This window comes from Diospyros lotus, chromosome 2 (genome assembly GCF_014633365.1).
Source record: "Diospyros lotus cultivar Yz01 chromosome 2, ASM1463336v1, whole genome shotgun sequence".
Taxonomy (NCBI): domain Eukaryota; kingdom Viridiplantae; phylum Streptophyta; class Magnoliopsida; order Ericales; family Ebenaceae; genus Diospyros; species Diospyros lotus.
Window position 1 is genome coordinate 764,251 of NC_068339.1, and position 12,001 is coordinate 776,251.

General features: G+C 35.5%; 1 protein-coding gene across 1 annotated transcript; it reads right to left on the minus strand.

Moving 5' to 3' along the window:
* Positions 1 to 892: 892 nt before the first annotated feature.
* LOC127794562 (putative 3,4-dihydroxy-2-butanone kinase) lies at positions 893 to 11,562 on the minus strand. The gene is made up of 20 exons (XM_052325752.1): positions 11,297 to 11,562; positions 10,556 to 10,629; positions 10,403 to 10,466; positions 10,028 to 10,140; positions 9,861 to 9,908; positions 9,506 to 9,577; positions 9,278 to 9,367; positions 7,365 to 7,538; positions 6,484 to 6,567; positions 6,022 to 6,077; positions 4,845 to 4,975; positions 4,676 to 4,768; positions 4,377 to 4,441; positions 3,009 to 3,152; positions 2,870 to 2,913; positions 2,365 to 2,448; positions 2,190 to 2,263; positions 1,997 to 2,109; positions 1,814 to 1,909; positions 893 to 1,128 (listed from the first exon to the last, which is right to left on the minus strand). The coding sequence occupies exons 1-20, from the start codon at positions 11,334 to 11,336 to the stop codon at positions 991 to 993; spliced, it is 1,797 nt and encodes a 598-aa protein (XP_052181712.1). The 5' UTR covers positions 11,337 to 11,562; the 3' UTR covers positions 893 to 990.
* Between the last annotated feature and the right edge of the window lie 439 nt (positions 11,563 to 12,001).

Genomic DNA, 12,001 nt, shown 5'->3' on the forward strand with positions numbered 1-12,001 from the left:
AATATTTTTGAATTATTTTTATAATTTTAAAAATATTTTGAAGTTATTTTGTCATATTAAAAAAAATCATAAATGTGTTTTTATTCACGAGAATGTTAAGAGATAAAAAAAAATTGTCTCTAACCAAGTTAGTGATGAACTTTTTTCCTTTTTAACTCAAAATTTATTATTTATTTTTAAAAGTAAAATTTTGAATTTATTGTATGTATTATGTTTGATTTTTTAATTTATTATTTATGTTTAATTAATAAGTCATGTTTTGATAGAATTTATATTTATATTTGTTTAAATATATTATAAGATTTATGTTTATTTTTTATATTAAAAAATATTTTATTTTTTTATTTAAACATTTCCCTACATTTTCGGTTTTTTTAATTTTCATTTTTTCATTTCAATTTCCGTTAAACCCAGATTCTTGCCCCATCTGCTTTGTCTTTTGCTGTTTTTGTTGCTTCTTTTAGCTTTTGCTGACTTGACACCTACCCATCTCCAACACCGCTCCCCCTCCCTCCCCCCAACCCCACCTTCTCCCAAAATGACAAAAAAGAAAAAAAGAAAAAAAAAAAGATTTTTGTTTGGTTTACCAAAGAGTAATTATCAAACAAATCAAATTATTTTTGTTAGCCAAAAGGGTTACCCTAAATTAATATGTCCAAATAATGAAATAAGTCGTAGAAGAATGCATTGCAACAAAAGAACAAAGATTCATCTGTATTATGCTTTGAGATTTTATATGCATGAACCTAACTCAAAAAAAGTCAATAGGAATCTAATTCATATGCACGAAAATTACAACAGAACAAAATTCGAACTTATAGAAGAGCTAACTGCAAGAAAGTTAAAGAAGTCATATAGGAAGCCACCTTCTCGGCACTATGCACACACTGCATACTCGGGAAGCTCTAAACTGGTAGGCCGAAATGTTATAAACAAAATCACTTGCTTACATCTTCCTCAAAAAAGAGTAAGTTGCTAACACATATTTGGCTAGATAATCCCCAATTGCTTATGGTACTTATCCTTCACAGCTAAGGCAGCTGCTCTGTACCATGAAGCTGCAGCCATTGCGCCTGGGTCTGGAACTGATGCAAGAACACTCGCAGTTACATATGTAGAACGCCCAGCCTGCAAACTAACTGATTAAGTCTCCACGTACATCCAAACAATTTCCTTAACATGGAAGGTAACGTTCAGGAAACTTTGCATAATAAATAGCAGGAAAAAAAAAGAAAAGAAAAAAGAAAAGAACACCACCCTGCACTGCACTGTCTAAAAGGTATGCCTGTAAAATGATTTTATGCAGTTCAATAATATCCAAAAAAAGGTGCCTAAAAAGGAGAGTGCAAGCAATGTAGTGTCAATGTTAATAGGAAAGGCCAAAAGAAATGTCTACTATCTCTATACTTCCCAGAAACAACAATCAATCAATTAAGGAAGTGTGTAAAAATGTATATTTTCTTTTCTTTTTCTTTTTTTGGTATCCCACTGTATCCGTGATCCTTTTTTGTGTTTTTTTTTTTTTTTCCCAAATTGCTCTCTCCCATCTTTGTCTGAGTCTACATCCATATCTGTACTCTTGCTTCCTACAGAGATCAGGCTTCTTGTGGCTTTCTTCTCTGTTTGCAGTAATGCCTGAAGGCTAGTCTCTGAATGCAAGAAATTCAGATTTTTGTTTGGAGCCACATGACAATATTTCATACCTAGCACTAGGCCATCTAGAGTCCATGTTTTTAAACTAGAAGAAAAAAGAAATAGAAGAAAAAACACAAAATTATAAAATGAAAACAAAAAGGATCAGTAAGAATTTTACTTGAGCCTGCATCTTTTTTGTTGACTGAGCTCCTTCATATGCAGCTTCAGATGAGACAACAAAAGCATCCACAGGATCGTACCCAGCATGTAACTTCTGTTTGTGATATATCTTATATCAGCAGCCAAATAGAAGAAAAACAAAGTACAAATGCTAAAAAACTCATTGACAAACAACAATGACCTCTTTAAGAACTGATGATGCTGGAATGAGGGCATCTAACAATGTGCGATAACCAGCCCTAGCACCTCCATATTTACTGACAGCACCAATCCCAGCTTCAAGGGCACCAGCCCCTACACAAAACAATTCAACAAGTAGTCATTTAGCGATAACAAGCAAATTTGGAAAAATTTTGCACCAGGAGTTATCTTACATTGTACTGGTGTAACAACTGAGCTGCTATTTTCCTTCAAGTAACCATATGCAGCCTTACACAATATATCATGTCTGTTTCAAGGTAAATGGTAGAGATTAGGACTAACTGAAAAGGCTTAAATATCTGAGCCATGACCTTTAGATCTGCAAGTTAAAAGACAGGGAACACATACATGATTCCACTTGTTCCCCCCATGACTCTTCTAATAGAAGTTCCAATCTCGTTCACTGTTTCTGCAGCATCATTCAGGGGATAACTGGAAAACAGAACTCAATCAATTAAAATAGAACACAATCAAAATAAGCATAATCAGAAGATTAAAAACTAAAAAGAAAAACAAAAAGTAGAACCATAAGATTAAAAATAAAAACAAAAAAAGAGGAAAGAAGAAGCTGCAACTATCATGTAAAGTGATTTAAGGAATGCAACCAACACATCATTTGGGCATGAAACTGATCAGTGACTACCACGTGCTAATCAATAGATTTGACTACAATAATCGTATGAATCCAAAAGCAGGAACATAATGAATGTCTGATAAGTACTGTTTTTGCTAAAAGTTCATAGAGTCTGCAACTCATTTATTGATTACTTTGTTACTATAAGATACAAATTAATTTCTTTCAAAGCAAAATCAGAGGAAAGTCATGAAGAACAGTAAACTGATGAAAACTTACTGCTTCTTCATGTCATGGAGAATAGCTGTTGCCCCTCTAAACATCTGTAAGATAGAGAAATCAGATACAGCATGGGGTATCAAGGAATGGAGACATCAATATGTAGTTATTTTGGCAGTGTCTTATAATGAAGACTTACAGTTGACCCGCAGTCACCATCCCCTACTTTGCCATCCCATTCATTCAAACTGTCCTTCAGCTTGATGATTGCATTTGCTGCTGCTTCAATGGCCACCTCAAGAACACGACCATGTTGGTTTAGTTGTTCTGGTCGACTCAATGCCTAGTTAAATACACAACTATCTGTTACATACCATCCATAAAACTATGTTTCTATAATCAAGCTAAATCGTCATAGATGTTCAGAATTTGGGCCATGTGGTCCCAAGTTTGATGCAAGGAGACTTCAGGGGATAAAATTATTTTGGCACATGTGATAAGTTGTCTTGGCATCAGCAGTGTATACACATTTATTCTCTTAGCAATCCAAATTAATAAAATCACTAACAACACACAAAAATCATGACCACGGAATCTTCCGCTTTTTACAAAGTATAAACTGTATGAGCCAAAGTAATTAATCACTTTTAACTTTATTGAATCTTTCAATTCTATTTGGGAGGGAATATATTCAGTGTAGTTTTGGAAAAGCATGTGGGAGAGTTTTAGCAGCAACAGTAAGATTGTTTTCTTCTGACTACAAGCCACAAGGTCATGGGTTTGAATTGTGGAACAGCCTCCTCGTGAAGCAAGGGTAATGCGGCATACAACAATGAGCCTCCCCTGAACCTCGTAAAGCGGGGAGTCTCGTGCACTGTAAATGCCCTTTTTAGCTTTGGGAAAAAGCCATGTTAATCACCTTATTTATCCCTTAATTTAACTTTCAAAAATCTTAACCAAGATTAATAATTTTTATTCTATTGTAACAATATATCCAACATGTGCTTAATTATTCCTTCATTTAACCCCTCAAAATCGGTTCTAAAGTCAGCTGCTTTCCTGGGTTTTTCTTGTGCTTCAGCAATCAATTTCCCCCAAACAACTTATGGGTGACCGTTCATTCCTGCACATCACCCCTTCCTACAGCTGACCATCCAACCAACAGTAGCTTGACCCTGCTTCTTCTACACTCCTATCTCCCCTTCTCTTAGCTTTAATCAGCACACAGTGCCCAGGTGTCACATAAGCACCCCAAGTTAGGAGACTTGTGAAGTTAAAATCACGCTCTACACTTTTATTCATTATTTTAACTGGACAGAATTCTTATAAAGTGGTCATATCTATCATTTAGCTTCCTCTTACAGGCAAGAACAGGAAAGGATGGCTTTACATGATGAGGTAACACAGCATGTTGCCTAACAAGAAAATGACCATAATCACCTACTTAAACCCATAAACATATAAATAAAATTGACAAGCCTGCAGTATAAGTAGTAAATGACTTCTTGAAGAATGCAGCTAATTCAAGGTCAAAACCCTCAGAATTTCAGATATTTATTCAACAAACCTCTTCATTCTTTGTTGAACGGGAAGATAGAATTGGAACAGGAATCTTGGCAGGAGGGTGATCACCTGTGCAGAAATGTAATCCCTCAGTCCTATGTGCGTGTGTGTGTGTGGGGGGGGGGGGGGGGGGGGAACAGAAATCCATATGCAATAATTATAGTAAAAACTGAGGATATTTGTTTAATATAAACCAACATAAAATAAATTGATAAAAAGCTGAAAAAAATAAGGGTCCACACACTTAAAAGAATTAGAAGAAGAGGGTGAATAAAAAGAACAAATATCAACACAATCACAAACCATCAACACCAATAGGCCAGTATGGAGCCTTAGTTGCTGCATCCAAATGATGCAAAATTCGTTTATCTGCCTTCATGATAGATATTGAAAAACCTGCCCAAAGAAACAAATTGGTGAGAAATATATATACATATCATTCAATAACCAGATTGCACTTGCAAATTCCAACCTGCCATATCAAGGGAAGTCATAAATGTCCCTGTATACACTCTATCAACAGCAATTCCATGTTCCAGCTGCAACTGCGGAACTGCTTTTCCAGCAGCAATCATCAGTTCCATTACAGGGGTTGCACCTAATCTACAATTAAAATAACATAACAGGAAATTAAGTCCTAACAGAGGTCACAGAGAAAAATAGACTAAAGAATTGTACATAAAAATCATAAGCAGCCATCGCCAAGCATGTTTATCACCTTAAACTAACCAAAGTACAACAGAAATGCTCAAGCCAAAATATAAAAAATGACTGAAAGTGATAATTAACCACCAGAAACCATCCTAACAAACATAAACTGATAAGTATAAAAGCTACAATAAATTGAAACTACAACATCCTTCCCATTGACAAATTCAATTAGCATGTATCTTCAACAACAATCTAAAAGGCAACCACTAACGAGAAATCTAATGGAAGACTCATTATCAATCAGTAGCCACTAAACACCCCTTGTCATTAACTTTCAGTTATAACTACTAGACATTAAGGCAATTCAGTAATTTTCTTTGTATATGCATAATATATGAGATATAGAAGTGAAACCCACTTTATTTTTGGCCTCTGTGCTCTTTGATAAAGTCATATGCAATGTTAACCGCATACAATTCTCATTTCAGATGATACTTTGCAGTCCAAGATTAGCAACCTTCAACAAGGATTAAGAACTAAATCTGAGTGTAGAAGAATTCCTAAGCAAAGAGCTTCTTTTCCCTATTTTATGAGGATATAATTAACAGTAATAAGATAACCGCACAGTTTAGAGCAAAAAAATAATATACAAGATAAAGGTACCCCTCTCTTAAAGAGCTTAACCTTTTAGATGAGTTTCTTGTCAATAATTAACATTGTACCAGCACAACAAAAAGTTCTTAGTTCAAGCCTTAGCCCAACTTGACATTTAAACAATTGTGTGTGTTTGCCAGAGAGATGCGATGAAATCCGACCATATATGAGGAAGGGTGAATTCAAAGTATCAACAACAATATAAAAGATAAAATTACCACTCTACCCTCTAACAACTTTATGGCGGTCAATAATTTCACAAATATAATATTATGATAATGTCTTAGAGTCTGCATGACTCAACAAAACAGATTATAATTTATGAAAAAGACTAGTGGACCTACCCATTAATCATGAGCACAACTCTACTCCCACGTTTGATTGGAACATAGTTATTTTCCTGATAACATGTCACAAGAAGATCAGTGACATCATTTGAAATTGAAAGTACTTATCTCCTAATAGAAAACTTCTTTGCGAATAAAATACAATTTAAGGAGAAAATAAGAAAAAATCAATAGTTAAATAAACAAGAACCAACTACAAAAGAATCCATCTAAATACAGTAAAGAGAAGACAATCATTCTATGATGCAACTCCAAGGTCTCTAAGATTGCATGACTTCACTCCTTATCTTGTAAGATTACATGAATATACAGACATCAGAATTCATAAGTGGATAGCTCAAATTCAAAAAGGAAGATACATAAGAGCAGCTCTGATTCATGCACATAAAGTAGATAATGCATAACCAAGAGGTCGAAGTCAAAGGTGAAGCATAAAAACTTCTCTCAGTAGAGCCATACCGATGACAGTATTTGGCTAAGAACGTGAGAAACCACATTATCCACAGGCTGAATGTCAGCCACAGCAGCCCCTGGTTCCCCATGCTGAAAGTGAAAAGAAAAAAAAAAAAATAGAAAACTAACAGTCAGCCTACTCTTCAAAATTAAACTTCAAATATAGAATTAATTGCACCAACCTTTGTAACCATATTTTAGAAGAAGGAATTGGAAGTACTAGCCTATCAGAAAGCAATGCATTCAAACCATCTTTTAATCACAGTATAGGACAATGTGATCAAGACTATCAGCCAATTTATCATAGAGGTGAAATATTTTGAATTCATAACATTTTGTTTTCAGAACAAGCATATGTCAGGAGCTCACTGATAAGAATGCCCTCACCATGTTTTCTCACAATATGATGTTTAATGTGTCTAATCAACACTACAGCGACTAAAGACAAGCTCATATCAATTTTAAATTAGCAGTAAGGCTTGGAAAAAGCAGGGAATTATCTACTAAGGAAATTTCAGTATCTAAGAAAACTAGAAAATGCTACTTAAATATACCATTCATAAGACAGTAACAAAAGTAAACCAATAGTTTTGGTACTTATTGTTGCCATAATGTTAAAATACAAACAGCGTGAGGGTTCTAGCTGCAAATAGATTACATGTTCAGAAGCTCAACAAATCAATAAGTATCAGCCAATAGAAAACATATCAGCTGAAGTTTTAAAACTAGGATTCAAAAGTATGCAAAATTGAATGATTTAGCCTATAGCTCAAGATTTTCGGGAAGAAATAATCAGCATGGAGAAATTATTATGGAGTACCTAAGAAATAAGTTTTAGCTCTTAGTTAGAACAGCAAGGATAACATGGCTCATAAAGTTGTACTCACAATTCCAAGACCAAGCTCCATCTTTCCTGGGCCTAAACGATCTGGGCAAACATGACCAGGCAATGTGCAAACAGACAGTGCAACACCCATAGTTCCAACCATTTCAGATGCCCGTTTTGCTTCAGCAGCAACTTCAGCAAGGGAGAGACCAGAGGCAGCAGCAGCTCCAGCAACCTGCTTTTCAGAAATTAATAGAGTTAAACAGTGGTTTCATAAACAACACCAATCAAGTTGTTTCATAGAATTACCAACGCATTGAACATCATGAAAGATAGAAATGAACATGCCCTCAATATTTGGAAGAGGATCACACACAACATATCATGGTTTATTTATTTAATTATCATTCTTCAAAATTTATCAATTCCCATTTCTAAACCAAAAATGCCCAGATGCCCAACTTGAATCCCCAGCTGGACAGGACAGAAAACTTACTCTTCAAGGTACATTATTTTTAATTGCATTGCATGGATAGATTTCAAAAAGTATTACTATTTAATGCTAATTTTTAGAAATAGCATTTTGTAGTCCCCTCAACACTTACAGTATTGAAGCCATTCCTCCAATTCACAACCCGTCCCAAGCCCAGATAAAGAAAAAGGATTGCATTACATAGACAACTACCAATACAGTGTAAATATTGTTGGATCACATATTATGAATTCTAGACAAAAGAGTAAATTATTGGGACGTAACCCTCTTAGTAGCATGCTGCATTGCCGGAGTGCAGTGCAAAATGAGCTAGAGCTACTACATCAAACCAATGTAGTGCTAAATTTACAAATGCTAGGAACATTCAAACCAATGGTACTGAAATGCTAATCATTCCAATATGTGGAACAAGACTGGAAGGCAACAGCCACATGTTCTAAAATGCAGTACAACAGGGCAAACTTAGAGATATTTTTATTAGAGTTCAACATACTTCTAACTATTTTATTTTTCATGATAGATATGAAATGAAATAGCACAATCTAGTGTATTTGTCCAGATTAATTACTAGAAGATATTTCTCATGTCACGAGGATTAATTTTTTTTCACATTTTTTCATGCCAAAACTCTACTATTCACATTTTCTTACTTGTTATGAATTTTTGCCTCCTACAGAAACAATTAGGAAAATATACTGGTGACTATGCCCTAAACCCTCAGAGGTGCCAAGAGCTCAATTAGAAATTTTGCCTTCATAGCAAATTTGCGAAGTGATATTTTCCTTAATGATGTTTAGAAATATTTCAATTGTCTACAACAGCCAAAAGAATAATGAATTTACATGATTTTCTTTCTAAGTAATCCATGATCTAGAAACATCTCTGGTGGGCTACCATAAATTGTAACTTAGTTGATAAGAGAACACGGTAAAGAAAAGGACAAAAGAGAGTTAAAGGACAACTGTATTGGTGTCGTCAAAGCACGTGAAACAGAGAAAGCTCCTACTTTCTGTTCTTCAACAACACAATAGTTGTTCACTCCCCAAACAGACAGAAGTCCAGAAGTGCCTTCTAACAAACTTGAAAGTCCAAATCACCTATCAAAAGTCTTCAAAACAAACTTAACAAACTGAAATGTGGATAGAAATATATAACTTGCAGAATTTTGCTTTCCTTTTTTTCGCAAGTAATATTAGGCTTAATTTGCAGACTTTTTAGTATGTGCCAAGTAAGCATCTTAATAATAAACAAAAGGCACCTAAGATTTTGATTCACAGGGACATATTCCAAAATAGAAACCCTGAACAATATCAACACGTTACCTAAAAAATTGGATAAACGGTTCTTACATTACTTGGGAGAGGGGGCAAAAAAAAGCACAAGCAAACAACAAGAAGAACATACATAAAGCCAGGTGCTTGCGCGTACAAAAAGCAACGGGCACTTAGAGAGGGGGAGGGGGGGTTGAGGGGGTGTCAAACCTTATGAACAAGAATAGTCCCAGCCAAACCTCTTCGTCCAGCAATGCCTCTAGGTGGTGGTAAAGCACAGTCATCACTGACAATCACCATCTAATCCAACAAAGAAAATTATTAATTGCTTAGAAACCAATTTAGATATCCTGAGTACTGTCTCCTCATTCTTCTTTTTCTATGCATGAGTTGATTTATCATTCTTCCTTAGAATTACAAGTTTCCATAAATACATACCTCTACTTGGTAACCTTCAGATTTTGCTTGCTCAGCAGCCAAACCAAAATTTAACCGATCACCAGTGTAATTCTGTAACACAATTACAGAAACCAAACAAAAAAGTAGAATATCAGCTGAGCCACTACATTTTTTTTTTTAAAACACCTTGATTAAGATGAGATCATATGTTTCATATTATGGACTAGCAAAGTAGTGACATTCTCCATGTTGCGAGGCTTTTTTTTCACTCTTTTTTTAAGCATGGAATTGTATATTTCAGATGCTAAAAGCCATCATACCATTTTAAGTGGTGACATTTTCAACAAAACATCATTATGCAAATATGAAATCTAACTTCTTTAAACACCATTACCTTGACAATGAGAAGGCATCCCATGGGACCAGTTACAGCTCGAATACCCTAAAATTGAATGAAACTAATGTATAGTCACATAAAAGAAACAATGGATGAGGAGCAAACATAGTGATATAACTACTCATGTGATTTTAGTTTATCAGATTTATAAGTAAATATCGTACAGCTAGAATTGAATCAACAGGTGGAGAGGCAAAAACATCTCCACATATAGCTGCAGTCAGCATCCCTTCCCCTACAAACCCAGCATGAGCAGGCTCATGACCACTTCCACCACCTGTATAACCTCAACAGTCAATACCAATTGGCAACACAATATTCATGTCTCAATTAACTAAACAAGAGTTCATGAGCATGAAATTTATCATTTCTCAAGGAGAACAGTAAAAGGATCATTTAAGCAACCTAATATGCTATCATGTCTCCATCCAAGTAGTCCATTGCAATATGTTGGAGAAAGTCATTATTGTGAACTGAGTGAATGCTAACACCAAAATCTCGTACTAAAAAACAAAAAAAAATTTGAACCCGTCTGAAACCTGATATAACCGCGACTTTGTCATATGCGGTATTGGCAACATCAGCACGTAACACAACCTTGACCTATGTTCATACAGTGAGGAAGAGGTCATCAAAATGCATAAAGCAAAATGCCAAACGCAAGCAAAGACAAATTTGGAAAATAATATTACCGATGGAAATCCATCCAAATACTGCAATCCAGGATAAGTTTCCACAAGTCCTTCAATGAACTCAGTCACCACGTCTGCAAAAATTAGCAACTAACCCAATTCAGCTACCAAACATCACAAAACCTCACAACAAGCCATGTGATTGCTAAAAAGAGAGAGAGGGAGAACAGCAGAGAATAGAAGCAATCGCACATTCACTTGTAACCCGGGGGGGGGGGGGGGGGGGGGGGGGGAGGGGAGAGCACAATGTCAGAGTTTCATTCTGTCAAAAGTCAAAAGAACACCCTAGTATCAGATGGGAATTCTAATCCTTTTTTTTTTTTTTCTTTCAACTTAATTTCACCTTCTTAAAAGGAAAAATGCCTGTTGTATGTTAATCAATGATGATTATTGGGGAAAAGAACCATCAATCAATACATTGGTGACGTTAAATCAAGTAATTGAGTTTATCAGAGCAATAACGAGTACAGTAGTACACAAGCGTTCCGTTTCTCCTCTTTTTCCAACCCTAAGTCCACAACATTTTCCAGAAACCAAACAGAAGTTCCAGTCTCAAATGCGCGATCAAGCATAAACAAATACCACGAAATCAAAACAATCGCCAAAAATCGCAACGGACAGTGCGAGAAATCACAGTGTATCCACTAGGTCAAGCCAGGAACAAAAAAACGAACAATCAAATCGATAACCTAGGCGGAATCACACGCTACAATGCAAAGAAGAGGAAGAAGAGGAGTGGACCATTCGGATCGTTGATGAGCTTCTTCGCCTGGTAAGCCATGTCGGCGAAATCGAGGGAGGGGAGAGAGAGAAAGAGAGAGACGTAGTTGCTTCTGGATAATGCCAGAAAGACAGAAAGAGGGAGAGAAAGGGGCGGGGGGAGGCGTGTATTGTGTTGCTGCGGTGGACTCGGGCGCGGAGGAGTCGGTGGAAAGTCGCGAGGCCAGGCGGAGCTTCTGCTGAAAGACTGCGGGCGGAATTTGTTGGTTGTTGCTTGTCCGGACTCTCCACTCCCAACTTATTAAAATCAATTGGAAGGCTCAATTTACGCATATAACCCCCCCCCCCCCCCCCCCCCCCCCCTTCTTCTCAATTTCATAAAAATAATAATTATCCAGTCAACCGCAACTCAAATAGTGATTGTGATTTATTACCGATGCGGCGACCATTTAAACGTATTCATATATTTAGCTTATATTTGCATTTTTTAATTAAAGCATATTTTCTATAATTAAAAAATACATTTTATTTTCGTGGGTCTTCAATAATTACAAATTCGAATATATTTTTACAGTTTATATTGTGGATATATATTTTGAGTTTATATTTGCATATATTACAGTTTTTATTTATATCTATTCAAGAGAGAGATTTATTTATATTTTTATAACAAAATATTTTAATTAAATATATATATATATATATTAATTTTGAGTAGTGTGTCCT

Excerpts from the sequence above, each read along its gene's own strand:
- LOC127794562 (XM_052325752.1), bottom strand. The coding sequence starts at position 11,336 with ATGGCTTACCAGGCGAAGAAGCTCATCAACGATCCGAATG. Across the intron at positions 7,539-9,277 it reads GGACTATTCTTGTTCATAAG|GTTGCTGGAGCTGCTGCTGC; the intron begins GTTTGACACCCC and ends TCTGAAAAGCAG. Across the intron at positions 4,976-6,021 it reads GTTGTGCTCATGATTAATGG|ATTAGGTGCAACCCCTGTAA; the intron begins GTAGGTCCACTA and ends TTTTAATTGTAG.